The 14,732-nt window shown below is 40.0% G+C and overlaps 1 protein-coding gene across 2 annotated transcripts in view; it reads left to right on the plus strand.

Moving 5' to 3' along the window:
• The first annotated feature begins 1,522 nt into the window (after window positions 1-1,522).
• Window positions 1,523-14,732, plus strand: part of DMC1 (DNA meiotic recombinase 1) — a 40,344-nt gene continuing 27,134 nt past the window's right edge. The window contains exons 1-6 of one of the 2 annotated variants that reach the window (XM_007454016.1): window positions 1,523-1,552; window positions 2,993-3,076; window positions 3,759-3,803; window positions 4,716-4,862; window positions 8,005-8,087; window positions 13,988-14,040. In XM_007454016.1, the coding sequence (XP_007454078.1) occupies window positions 3,026-3,076; window positions 3,759-3,803; window positions 4,716-4,862; window positions 8,005-8,087; window positions 13,988-14,040 (379 nt within the window). In that variant the 5' untranslated portion in view covers window positions 1,523-1,552; window positions 2,993-3,025. Of the gene's footprint in view, window positions 1,553-2,992; window positions 3,077-3,758; window positions 3,804-4,715; window positions 4,863-8,004; window positions 8,088-13,987; window positions 14,041-14,732 lie in introns of those variants that run through there. The other variant, XM_007454017.1, reaches the window with a different exon arrangement.

A 14,732-nucleotide genomic window follows, 5' to 3' on the forward strand; every position in this document is an offset into this window, starting at 1 on the left:
ATTATGAACATTTCTCTCTCCCAGCTGTCACTACACCAAACTACATATGTTATATTTCCCTAAATCATCTTGCTGTGCTCTTTACAGCTCTTCTGTACAGTTGATGTCTCCATCTAACAAGTTGCTCAGAAGTTACTATAATTGCTTTAGGTGAGGCCCAAAGAGAAAGCCTATCATCACTATCCAGTTCATGTCAAAAATGGGCATTAATTTCCATTTAACATGGACAGGCTATGTTTCTGGAAAATAACAGATTTTTGAAGAACTATGGCAGTTATTTGTTGTCTCTTTAAACAATCCACCTGGGGGGAAGGGGAATGCCCTACAAACTGCCAGCTGCTATTTTGGGAATTTTTTGCTATTTATTCCAGCAAAAAAAGATTCAGACACTGAAGGAAAAGGGTCACCCTGTACTAGGTCTTGAACCCAAAGAACTGTTTGCACAGATATTCATCCAAGATTACATTGCAGCCTCCACCTCAACAGATGCTCTTTCAAATGTTTCATGACTCTCAACAGTCAGTTTCCATTTAAGGGGAGGAGGATGATGCTGCCAGAGATGGCTCTGCTGGCATGAAGGCTGGCCTAAAATTTCTATTTAAAAGCTGGATCAAAATATGTTTGGCTTCTGTTGTCTATTTAAAATTTCAAGTTGAGACGAAGAAAAATTACTCTCCATCGTGAATGGGCCTTGGGTGCCTCACTCACAGACTAAGAGTGGCAAATGGTAAGAGAGTCACAGAGAAAGGAGAGAAAGTAGGAACGCGGACTGAGGTATTAGGTACAGACTGTGAAGCCAGATATGAAAAACTTGGAGTGAAAAGAAAAGCCTTGAGCAGGGGGAAATACCCCCATATTCGATCTCCTAACCCGAGGATCCTGATTAAGATAAGCATTCCGCATGTCACCTGTCACCACGTCAGCCACCTCCGCCCAGCACCCCTCCCCCGCTTCATGGCCTTCCACCTCCTGACCCCTTTCCAGCGGCCTCTCTTCATATCAGAACACGCCCCACCTAAGGGCCTTCTTTCTCACAGCAGCCTGTCTTCACCTCAGCGCCCACCTCAGTACCCGCTAATTCGATGCGTCTCCTCAGTGCCCCCACCTCAGTCCTCTCCCTGACCTCAGCATCTCTCTCCGCTCTAGAGACGCCCCAGCCTCCCCTCCGACCAAAGCCCCTCTCCTCAGCACGCTCCCTCCACCTCAGCGACTCCCCTAGCCCCAGCGCGCCACCCTCAGAGGCTCCTTTAGCTGCTCCAAGTTGCTCCCGGCCCTCCCGCCACCCCGCCCCGTCGTCATCTGCCCCGCCCCGGGTTCCGCCCCTCGCTCTTCGCTCCGCCCACGGTGGGCCCGCCCCTCCGTCCGGGTCCCGCCCACTCCAGCCGCGCGCCCGAACTAGTCTTTTGGCGCCAAACCTCTCTGTCAGCGACAGGAAGCCAGTCTCCGCGTTCTGGTTCTGAGGCAGAATCCCTGAGGACTGGAAGGCCCGGGCAGGGCGCGGAAGGGGTTCAGATATCTTGAAAAACCCCGGGAGAGTGTGGGTACGAGTGGAGTTTGTGGCAAAAAGGGAAAGCGGGTGAAGAATCTGAGGGGAAACTCAGGTTTTCCTTTCTTTGGTCATACTCGGTTGTCGTTGCTGGGCCCTGGGCTGGTGGCTTCGTGCGTCCCGTCCCCAACCCAGTCCCCGGAGGGAATCTCAGTGCTCTCGAGGGATTTCCAGCATCCTTATTTCAAACCAAGTCGGACCTAAGTCTTGAGGAGGCCTCCTCGGCCTTCTTATGAGGGAGTCAGGTGTCAGGAAAACGGCTGGTGGGGGTGGGGAGGCGGTGAGGGTGATCTGGACCGCGCTCCCCACGATGAGGGACAGCTTCTGGTGCCTTAAGCCGAGGTGTCCGGGAGCCCTACCTTAGATTCATCTGTTCACCCCGTCAATTGCTATTTGAGATAGATGGAGAACAATCTTTTTGTTTATCAGGGAGAAAAGAAAGGACAGTCACTGTGGAATTTGGGATTATCATACATATGATTAGCTCTCTGAATGAGGGACCGTACTCCAGAAGATTCCACCTCCACTGTCTCCTCGTTTGCCTCGAATACTTTGCTGTTCGGAGGTACTAGGTGGTAGCGACCATACCTCTAACCTTAGCAGTTTGTTCCCCTTCTGGGCCGGGCCCCAACCCGAATTTGGTGTTAAGCAAAGAGATGGAATACACCAAGAAAACTGATTACTTGGACCACGTTTTCTAATGAAAACAGTCATACCTTGTAGCTTCCTGAGATCTTAAAACAACTGCTACAGTGTTAAATCAAAGACTCTTTATCTGCTTATTGGCCCTAATATTTTATCATGTTTAAATATTGGGTATCTGCCGTAATTTTAAATCTTAAAAAAAAATACATCATGAAACTAGTAAATACTATAAAACAAAATACATCTAATGTTTTATTAAACAAAAATATATATGTTACAAGAGAGCCCATTCATAATTCCCAAGCAGGAAGTCATCCCTCATATATGAGAAAAAATATATATCTTTTTTTTGAGGATAGACTAAGTTCTAGGTGCCAGGGAGAATACAAGGAAGATTGACTTAAGGCCAAAGTTCTTAGAGTGTTGTTAACCAACATGAAAGTTTAATAACAATATGGAATTCTAATATTCTACTTCTAAATAACATTCCAAGGCAACAAAAAAGATATTATTAGTCATGATTAATTGTGCTATAGGAAATTGAAAGATGATACAAAGTGGCCAGTTTTGAGGAAAGAGAAAAGAAACTAAGTCCCCATCCCCACATACACACACCAACAAAAGACGTAATGCCACAGGCTTGGAGAAAGAAGATAGGCCAGCCCAGTTGTTCCAAACTAAATATTTTTCTAATTGTCCTTCTGGTCCTTGATATCTGAAATGAAATCAAGAAAGTCTATGGGCAAAGGATTTTGTACTATATGATCTATGACTACTTCTTAATATTTCTTATTTTTCCAGAATTTATTATTTTTCTGCTGTTCACCTTTCAATATGAAGGAGGATCAAGTTGTGCTGGAAGAACCAGGATTCCAAGATGAAGAAGTATGGCTAGAATGTTGAAAGATATGTAGACACTCAGTCATTCTACAAAAATGAAGTTCCTTCTCTGTTAACTACTATTTTTAGAAACTGAGATTAGAAATAAAACATAGTTCTGGAGAGAGGCAATATTACAAATATGTAACAACTTGTTTGGCAAGGGTGCTAAGATTAGCTACTTAGCAGCTGGCATGAAAGTATTTTAATAATTTAACAAGTGGTATGGCCATACTGGTACCTACGCTTACTGGTACCGAATAGCAGAGGAAGGAGTGCATGGTCTGGTGGGGAAGAAGATTGAGAAAACATATTTAAAAATAGATTGTGCTGTTCCACTCTTTTGGATTAAGGTCTTAAAAATTTGGAGAGGCCATGGGACTCCTCTGGTGGTCCAGTGGTTAGGACTCCGTGTGTCCACTACAGGGGACTCGGGTTCGATCCCTGGTCGGGGAACTAAGATCACGGGTGCCTGTTGGGCTTCGCATTGCTTTCAGTGTTGGCACTTCTTCTGAGTATGTAACAATGTGTTTGAAAAAGCATTATTGATCCTACCTCAGTCTGTCTAGAGAAGTGGAATTTGAGGCATTTTGGAGTGACTCATAATACTGAATTAACTCTTCAAAATATGTGAAACAGTTGGATATGAAGAATCAACCCTCCTTTTTTCCTCTTCCATGTCCTTTAGGAATCTTTGTTTCAAGACATTGACCTGTTACAAAAACATGGAATTGTAAGTATTTTTTCAATGCTGTGTGAAATTGTCCATTTTAGAGTTTCTTGGTCTTGACTTTATTGGCATTTGGGACTGGGTAATTCTTTGTTGTGGGAGACTGTCCTGTGCATTCTAGCGTGTTTAGCAGCATCCCTGACTCCTAACCACTCACTATATGCCGGTAGCAACTCTCTAGTTGTGACAACCAAAAATTTCTCCAGATATTGTCAAGTGTCCCCGGGGGCAAAATTGCCCCCAGTTGAGAACCACTGGTCCAGCTGGAGGCATTCAGAGCTATCTACTGTTTTCATCAACAGAAAATTCACCTTCTGTGTCATGTGATTAAATGACGTTGACAGAAATCAAGACTTTAAGTAACTAGCTAGATGAATTTCAATAGCAATCGGTTGGCAGTAAAACTTCTCTGACATTACCCTTTGAAGCCCTCACATTTAATCTTTTTCAGTTGAATTTAGAAAATTGGAGCAAGAGAAAATCCTGGTCTTTTGGTTATGTAGTTATTTGCATTCTCCAAAGGTAAAGAAAAAAATCTTTGAAAAATTTTAAAGAACATTTTGGTAATGAAGTTCTGTAGAAGGAAGGAGCTGAACTGAGGGGGTTGAACGTGTGATAAATTTGTTAGCTTTCCTACCAACAGACTTTTCTTTTGAATTCCTTGTTACATTGCCATGGTCTCACTAACATTCTTGGGAAATCAGGGCACAGCCAGAACATTTGGCATCATGCTGGGTATGTTCTACTCAGATATTTCCAGAACATTTGGCTACATGGTGGGTGGGTTCCACCTGGCCACTTGTATAAAATTGGCATCATGATGGAAGTAGATGGACACAAAAGCACATGACATAGTATGGGAGCCTTTCAGACTGGCATTTTCTCAATCTGCTGCACCCATTCTTTTACTTACAGAATGTGGCTGACATTAAGAAACTGAAGTCTGTAGGCATCTGTACCATCAAAGGGATACAAATGACAACAAGAAGAGCGCTATGCAATGTCAAAGGGCTCTCAGAAGCAAAAGTGGACAAGATTAAAGAGGCAGCCAACAAGCTGATTGTAAGCAAAATCCATTCTTTGTTGTTTTAGCTTAGAAGGGCCCTGTGAGTCTCTGTAGCCTTTCTCATTATGTACACTAGAAACTATTGTGAGAACTCTGAGTTCCTGTAGATCACAAGACATATGCCCCATGTTAACTTTTCATCATGTCGGTTTCAAAGCAATTAATTTCTGAAAGAATGAGACAGGGGTTAAGAGACCTGGAAAACTATGAAGGTAATTATTTTTTACCAAAACTTTTCTTTTTGTCTCCCTTTATATTACCTTTTTCCCCTTTCTGTGTCTCTGCCTTTCCTTCTCCTTTTCTTTCTTTCTTTTCTTTTTTTTTTTTTGGCCATACCACGTGACTTGCAGGATCCTAGTTCCGGGACCAGGGATTGAACCTGGGCCCCTGGGCAGTGAGAGCACCAAGTCCTAGCCACTGGAGTGCCAGGGAATTCCCTCCTTTTCATATTTTTTATCTTCCTCCTCCTTATTTTTGTCTTATCTCCTCAAACATTGTATCTATGGCTGTTGTGAAGTGCTCAGCAGCAAAGAAGTTGCCCTCTCCTGCTATAGGCATTTGATAAGAGAGCATTGCATTTGAAAATGACAGCAGTGGCTGGGTCTACATGTGTGCAGTTAAGATAGATATGACCAAGAATGTGCTCATTGAGGCACCTGAGCTTAACGCTAAGTGAAACCTATACCTTGTAGTTGGGCCCACAGAACACAAGAGACCTATGCAGCTGAGAGGCTCCAAGCAAAAACACATATCTTTGACCCAAGCTTTTGTGTAGAGCTTTTGGGGACCACTGGAAGCACCAGCTCTGGAAATAAGAATATGCAGAAAGACAAAGTCTCCCTCTTTGCAGAAGAGCAAGCTTCTCCATTTCTACATGTGTATGTGAGGCTCTCATTCCCACCAAGTCCTAGAAAGTCTCTTCACTGACAGCCATCCGGTTTCCTTCCCCAGAGGCAGTTGAGGCATGAGAGTGATGCAATGTGGTCCTGAGCTTGGAGAGGACCCAAGTGAACTGCTCTGAACACAGCTCAGTTGCTTTACCTTCTGAGTACTCTTGGGCAGTATACCTGCAAGTCAGTTCCATAACTGCCAGGGTATCTAATGAAGCCCTAGAGCAGTACCATAACTGCCAGGGTATCTAATGAAGCCCTAGAGCAGTACCCAGGGTTTGGGAAACTGCTACTTTATAGCTCCTAGGCATTAGTCTTCTTTTCTTTGGAAAATAATTCTACTACCAAAGAAAAGAACCTCTCTCCTTCTCATGTACCTACTAATGCACCAAGAGTCTTATCCTTTCTTAACTAAAGCTATTTATTCTGAAAGAAAGAGAAAACGATTGAGACATAGAAGGAGAGGCAGAGACAGACAGAGACAGTTAACTTCACAGTACAGTGGTATGTATCAGAATCATCTGGAGTGGCTTGTAAAGAACACAGAGGCCCAGACTCATTGAATTAGGATTAGGCATGGGCCTTCTGCCACTTCAAGTTCTCTGAAGTTTGAGAACCACTGTCATAGTATAAAACAACAAAGAGGGGAATACATTAGACCACATCAGGACCTATTTTCACTAGTTATAACACTGCATCAGCTGTAGCTCATTAATTTAACCAATATGTAGTCTATCTAACGTGAAAAATATTGTATCATGAATATTGAAAACTGAAATTCCTGTGGTCCTTCCAACTTCTAGAGCTGGGGGAAATGATGCTATTGAATGAAATCAACTGAATCACTTAGTAAAGTACCATTCTGCTTTATGCCATAAATATATCTCATTTAATCCTTACAACTCACCTATGAAAGAGACACTATTATCCCCATTTGACCCAAAAGAGGAAGCCAAAGTACAGCAAGATTAAGTAGTTTACCTGACATCACACAGCTAATAAGTATTAGAGACATATTTTGAACCTTGGTAGGGTGACTCAAGAGCCTGTGTTCTTTTTTTTTTTTTAATTTTTTCCTTTTTTATTGTGGTAAAATACACATAACATAAAATTTACCATCTTAATCATTTTTAGGTATACAGTTCAGTGGTATTAAATACATTCACATTGTTGTTGCAGCCATTACCACCATCCCTTCCCCATAACTGCTTTTTTTTTTTTAATTTTTAAATTTTATTTTATTTAAACTCTTTTTTTTTTTTTTCTGGAATATCTTTTTCTTCTGTGTAACCTCTTCTTCTGGTTTAGGAACAATCTGTTCTTTTTCAATAAGGATCATTCAATATGGCAGGGAGAGCTCATGTATGGGTTGATCCAATCATAAGCTCTGTAAGTCCTGCGCCACATCTTGGGGGCTTTGTTCACCTGGATGTGCTCAATAACCAGAGAATCTACATCTAAGTCCTTAAGTTCAGCATTACTCTCTAAATTTTTGAGCATGTGCAGTAAAAATTCAGCACTCTTTTTGGGCCACCAACCCTGAGTCCAGCCCCACTGTTTCGCCTGGGCACACCTACCAGCTCCACCATTGTAAAGTCAGAATGGCACATATTGCTTCTTTAAAGTGACATCCTTCAGGTACTTGGTGGCTTTTCAGATATGCATACCCTTAATGGCCTGGGCAGTTTCACGAGTGTTCTTAAAGTGAACACGAAGATTTGAACCTCTTGATTTGCATGATTTTGTGGGGTTTTCTGGGTCAAGTGAATAGCGAACCATTTTTAGAGGTCACCTGGAAGCGAGCAAGAATAATTCTGTCAACATATATTTACAGTAACTCATATAGTTTATATATGTACTAAACGCTGCCGGCAGCTACTCAGAGAGTTGTTGTTTTCATGATTAATCCAAAGGTGTCCTAAGAAATGCCATCATTGCAGTCTTTTTTTAAAATTTAATTTAATTAATCTATTTTTTTCTATTCTTTTTCAAATTCTTTTCCCATTTAGGTTATTACAGAATTTTGAGCAGAGTTCCCTGTATTATACAGTAGGTCTTTGTTGGTTATCTATTTGAAGATAAGAGCCTATGTTCTTAAGCATGATCTTGTGCTGCCTTCAAAGACAAATGAACTGTAGCTTATATCAAATGATGACCCTGGTAATCAAGTATATAGCTTTTGGCGGGATTTGAAATCAAAACCATCATCTTATACCCTTTTTGAACTTTTTCTTTTGTCTTTCTTTAGGAACCAGGATTCCTGACTGCATTTGAGTATAGTGAGAAGAGGAAGATGGTTTTCCATATCACCACTGGGAGCCAGGAATTTGAGTATGTATCTCATATTTTTTTTAACCACTAAGCATAATCTTTGGAATGCTATATTTCTTTTCCTCTATCCAGGTTGTTATTTTGACTATAAGTAGTAGAAATAGCTTCTTATTTTGCAGAAGTTTTTTTTTTTTTTTTCAAAAGGCAACTGAAGCAAATAAATTCCAGACTGCTTGTAAAAACAGGATTAAATTTCTTACAAGAAATTCAGACCCAAAATATAAGTAGTTTCTAAATCAGCCTATATTAATCTATAAACCATTTAAAAAATTAGTTTAACTTTTCATTTCCCTTTTCTTCTCCACTGATAAAGGAAATTCCATTTCACTTTTGGTTTTACTTAAAAATCAGTTGTTAGAGTGAATATTTTAGAAGAAATAATGCAGTGTTGGTTTTGCTCTTCAGCCTCAGCAGTTTTAACTTCCCTTTTTATTTATCATCTTATGATTCCTGAGACATAGTCATCATCTTCCCAATGCAAGTTGACTAGAATGTGGGTTTTTTTCCTCTACTTTAGTAGGCAGAGTTACTGGTTCATAAGTCAGAGCAGTGGCCAAGATCAATTTGAACAAAAGCAGTATTTCTTCAAAGTATTCCTGAAAACCCTGACCTCACAAAAAACTGCAAGAAAAAAAGAGTTCATAGTCAAATATGCCTCCACTTGAATGTCTGCTAGGCAGCTCAGACTTCACAGGCCTGAAACCAAACTTCTGATCTTTGCCCCAGATCTGCTCCTCCTAAAATCTCCCTCATCCTGAGCTCTTTTTGATCCTCAGATCTGAAACCTTAGTGTCATCCTTAGCACCTCTTTTCCCCTCTCACACCCTAGCTCTAATGTATTAACAAATCCTGTCTGCTCTACCTTCAAATATATTGAGTCAGAACAAACCAACCGGGCTTCGCTGATGGCACAGTGGTTAAGAATCCGCCTGCTAATGCAGGGGACACAGGTTTGTGCCCTGGTCCGGGAAGATCCCACATGCCGCGGAGCAACTAAGCCCGTGTGCCACAACTATTGAGCCTGTGCTCTAGAGCCCGCGAACCACAACTACTGAGCCCACGTGCCACAGCTACTGAAGCCTGCGCACCTAGGACCCGTGCTCCGCAACAAGAGAAGCCACCGCAATGAGAAGACCTCTCACTGCAGCGAAGAGTAACCCCTGCTCGCAGCAGCTAGAGAAAGACCGCACAGCTACGAAGACCCAGCTCAGCCAAAAATAAATAAATAAATTTATTTTAAAAAAAAATCCTTATATTAAAAAAAAACCCAACCAGTTTCTTCAACAAATAAACTATAAGGAATAAAAAAAAAAACGAGAGAGATGGAATCAGGGAGAAGACCTAGAGATTGAAAGAGATTTAAAAGACATGTCACTTGGGCTTCCCTGGTAGCGCAGTGGTTGAGAATCTGCCTGCTAATGCAGGGGACACGGGTTCAAGCCCCGGTCTGGGAGGATCCCACATGCCGCAGAGCGGCTGGGCCCGTGAGCCACAACTACTGAGCCTGTGCGTCTGGAGCCTGTGCACCGCAACAAGAAAGGCCGCGATAGTGAGAGGCCCGCGCACTGTGATGAAGAGTGGCCCCCGCTTGCCACAACTAGAGAAAGCCGTCTCACAGAAACGAAGACACAGCACAGCAAAAATAAATAAATAACAATAAACTGAAGGTGCCTTGTAGGCACAGACTATTAAAAAAAAAAAAAAAGACATGTCACTTAATCTCAATATGTGGATCTTATTTTGGATCCTGATTCAAACACACACGGATAATAAGACATATGAGACTGAAAATTGAACACTTACTAGATAGTTGATATTAAGGAATAACTAATTTTTTAGGTGTGATAATGGTAATGCAGTTATGTTAAAAATAAGAGTCTTGGGCTTCCCTGGTGGCGCAGCGGTTGGGGGCCCGCCTGCCGAGGCAGGGGACCAGGGTTCGTGCCCCGGTCCGGGAGGATCCCACATGCCGCGGAGCGGCTGGGCCCGTGAGCCATGGCCGCTGAGCCTGCGCGTCCGGAGCCTGTGCTCCGCGACGGGAGAGGCCACAGCAGTGAGAGGCCCGCGTAAAAAAACAAAAAAACAAAAAATAAAAAAATTTAAAAAAAAATAAGAGTCTTCATCTTGTAGAGATACCTACTGAAATATTTAGGATGAAATGATATGTTGCCTAGGATGTACTTAAAGTAATATGAAAAGGGAGGGAAGTGGTTGGAGGTTTATATGAAAAAAGGTTGACCATGAGTTCATAGCTGATAATTTTTGAAGCTGAGTTATAGGTACATGAAAGTTCATTATTATACTGTTTTTGTCTACTTTTGTATGTTTGAAATTGTCCATAATAGAAAGTTTATATATATATATGTGTGTGTGTGTATATACATATATTTTTTTTTTCTATTTGTGTCTATATGTGTACAGAGAAAGAGAAGAAATACAAATTCAATTACTTCTCACCACCTTCTCCTTTGTTAACTCACTGGTCTAAAACACCTATTAGTATCTCTTCTGGATTATTAATAATAACTTCTAACTAACTTCCCTCCTTTAGATCTTGCCCCTACCATTTATTCTTCACATAGGACCCAGAATAATCCTTTTAAAACATAGGTCAGATCATAACACTCCTCTGCCCAAAACATCCTAATGACTCCCCATCTCACTCAGAGCAAAAGCCAAAATCCTCTCTAATCTCAAATCTAAGCTCATCTTTAATTCATGTTGTGGTTTACTATGTACCAACCACACTAACTTCTTTGCTATTCCTAGAACATGCCAGATACACTCCCACCTCAGGGCCTTTGCACTTAGCATTCCCTCTGCCCAGAACACTCTTTCGTCATTATGTTCATGACTTGCTGTCAGGTTTTTCAGGTCTTTGCTAAAATGCCTGCTTCTCACTAAGGCCTTCTCTGATCACTTTATTTGAAAATTTATTCGAAAACTCCCAGTCTTCATCCTCTGCACATCTTATCCCCTCTCTGGATCTAATTTTTATCCATACCATTTAATAACAACTGACATACCACAAATTTTACTTATGTTTATTGTCTGTTCTCTCATTAGAATGGAAGCTCCATGAAGTGATGGATTTCTGTCTCTTTTGTTTGCTGCTTTACTCCAAGGGCATAGAGCAATCTCTAACACAAACTAGGTGTTCAATAAATATTTGTAGAATGACTAATTAAATGAATAAACAGTGAATAAAATAAGTTAGGGAAGTGTGATATACTATATTCTCCTCTTGGAGATTCACACATTTTATTAAAGGGTCTGAATTCCTGCAGTGAAATAAAACACCTCTTTAACCTAGCATTGCCTCAAATTTTTAAAATCACAGAACTTTTTTTCAAGTAACAGCTAAGGAAAAGTCTTTGGTCCAAGACAAATTGGTCAAGGTAACTTGATTCCGGGACTTCCCTGGTGGTCCAGTGGGTGGAACTCCATGCTCCTAATGCACGGGGCCAGGTTCTATTCCTGGCCAGGGAACTAGATCCCACACGCATGCCGCAACTAAGAAGTGCACATGCCACAGCTAAAAGATCCCACGTGCCACAACTAAGACCCAGTGCAGCCTAAATAAATAAATAAATAAATAAATAAATAAATAAATAAAACTTGATTCAAATGACAACTTGATATTCTCCAATTGCTCTACCACATCATGGTTTAAGAACCATTCGGCTTAGAGAAATTATTACTCTCATAGTGAGCTTTCTGGTGTCCTCGATGTTGGGTTTTGGGGCACATAAAAGATTACTCGGGAGCTAGGTTTTTTTTAATTAATATTTTATTTGTTTAAATGTTATATGATTTTTTCTTAAGCTGCAAGTCTATTTATAAATTTGGCAAGTTTTAAGGGAGCCTTTCTAATATGGTTAACTAAATTCCCTTAAACATTTTAAATTATATTTATAAATTTATTATATTATATTTCCTCTAAGAACTTTACCTGTGTAATTATTAAAATCTTTCCAATTATCTGAATGTCTTATAAATTCAATAAATTAAACTTATAAGTATAGTGAGTCTTAGACACTCTTAAATGTTCAAATACTGTGTATAAACTTAGTCATCAACTTAGAAACTGCAGGTCTATATCATTTAATCAATTAGAGGCTAATGTGTTATTATAAAAATGTCAAATTCTCTTAAATTTTGAAAATTCTCAGGTACCAAATATGCACAGATTATTCCCAAATTTAATATGAAAATAGTAATCTGTGGGTTTGATTTGTGTCTCCATTTTTAAATCTTCCTAGATTTAAAAATACTATTTCTGTACCTAATTGTAAATTTTCCTGAGTTTCATAAGGGAACAGTTATGCTATCCCAAGTAATTTGGGGTACACTTTCAGTTAAATTTTGGGGTCACTTTTTCAGCATATCAACCAGAAATTTTGTCTGAGATTTTCCAGAGCTATAGCCTTTCAGGGTGATTTTTCTCAAGATGAGGAGGGCCAAGTATCAATAAAACTCTCTTTAATAGTTGGTAGGTTTATAGAATCCCTAAGTATTGGGTTGGCCAAAAAGTTCGTTAGGGTTTTTCCAGAACATCTTGCAGAAAACCTGAACGAACTTTTTGGCCAACCCACCAAATGGAGTGGTCTCTCCACCATGTCCTTTATGCGGGTCAGTATCTAGATTTTTCTTTTTCTCATTAAAGTCCATAGCCCTCACTAAATCTGTGGATAACTTCCGACATTACTTCAATTTACATTTAAGCTGCTCTCTTAAACTACGTAAGTGTAAATCTGTTACATTATCCATCTCTTAAAGCTTTGTCTAATCTATGACCATGTCCCAAAAGTCATGCTAATAAAAACTACAAAGATTTTTGGGCTTCCCTGGTGGCGCAGTGGTTAAGAATCCACCTGCCAATGCAGGGGACACGGGTTTGAGCCCTGGTCTGGGAAGATCCCATATGCCGTGGAGCAACTAAGCCCACGCGCCACAACTACTGAGCCTGCACTCTAGGGCCTGTGAGCCACAACTACTGAGCCCGCATGCTGCAACTACTGAAGCCCATGCACCTAGAGCCCGTGCTCTGCAACAAGAGAAGCCACTGCAATGAGAAGCCTGTGCACCACAACGAAGAGTAGCCCCCACTCACCACAACTAGAGAAAGCCGGTGCACAGCAACAAAGACCCGACGCAGCCAAAAATAAATAAATAACTACAAAGATTTAAAAAGTGCTCTTACCAGGTCTTAGCACAATTGCCATAATTAATATTTGTTGCATTAAATGAATGAATGAGATTAATTAACTTTAGATCTTTCCATATCAAGAGTATTAAATGTGCTGAATCACTGCATTACCAGTTAAGTGCATGCTGTCAAACTCTGACAGTTATTCTTCTATCTGCTAGCGTTACCTGTCACATCTTTGAATATTTTCTATTCTGACATGTTCTTCATAGAATTTGGTTTGTGTGAGATAAGCCAATCATGATGACAGTCACTGGATTTTCCTAATATCTATTTTTCATGTTTTTCAGTACATTAAAAAAAAATTGGATATTCAGTTGACTTTTAGAAACATAGTCCCAGCACAATATGAAAAACCCAATTAATAACTAAAAATCATTTATTCACACTCCAGTTCAGTTTTTTAGAATTACTGAAATATAAGCCCTGCATAGCCCATTTCCTATTGGTACACAGGAGTTAAGAACAACAGGGCTTATAAATTGTTTTGTTGATCCCCCTGCCCATACACAGTATAACCCGTGATCTAAACAGGTGGGAAGCCATTTATTCAGCCAAGAATTCCTGTTCATGTTGGACAGATAGAAAGATATATAGATAGGTAGAAATGATACTAATGATATTAACACTTTCTCCTTTCTTGATATCTCTATTTCTGTTCCCATTACTAAAGCTTACTTTCTATTTCTAGTAAGTTGCTAGGAGGTGGAATTGAAAGCATGGCAATCACAGAAGCTTTTGGAGGTAGGTAGAACCTTAATATTTTGTTATATGAAAAACGTGTATATATACACACCCATATATATATATATATATATATATATAATTAAGTAGTCAATTGTAAATTGTATCTATTTGGGAACTTATGATGAAATATCAGTTATCACAATGCAAGATCATTCTGGGCTGCAATTAAAATATATTCCAACATTAACAGATGAGTTTTATTGGCATTTTTCATCTTTTTATCTCTGATTCCTATAGAAGAGATAGAATTTTTTTCTCTCATACCTTTAGAGGGTAGTTGTATAATGAGACCGATCTTATTTCTAAGAAATACGTGTTTCAGGAACATAGAGAATAGATTTCCCTTCCCTTATTGTATCCTCTATTAAAAAAAAGTCAGGAATTCCCTGGCGGTCCAGTGGTTAGGACTCTGCGCTCTCACTGCCAAGGGCCCAGGTTTGGTCCCTGGTTGGGGAACTAGAATCCCATGGGCCACACAGTGTGGTCAAAAAAAAAAAAAGTTCATGCATAGCTATGTTACGTACTATTCCTGACAGTTCCAGTATTCTCAGTCCTTGGAGAACTAAATCTGTTTTTTGTTTTTTGTGTTTTTTTTGGTTTTTTTTTTTTAATATTTTATGTATTTATTTATTTATTTGGCTGCATCAGGTCTTAGTTGCAGCACACGGGATCTTTTTTTTTTTTTTTTT

The sequence above is a fragment of the Lipotes vexillifer genome, unplaced genomic scaffold (assembly GCF_000442215.2).
Source record: "Lipotes vexillifer unplaced genomic scaffold, Lipotes_vexillifer_v1.1 scaffold382, whole genome shotgun sequence".
NCBI lineage: Eukaryota > Metazoa > Chordata > Mammalia > Artiodactyla > Lipotidae > Lipotes > Lipotes vexillifer.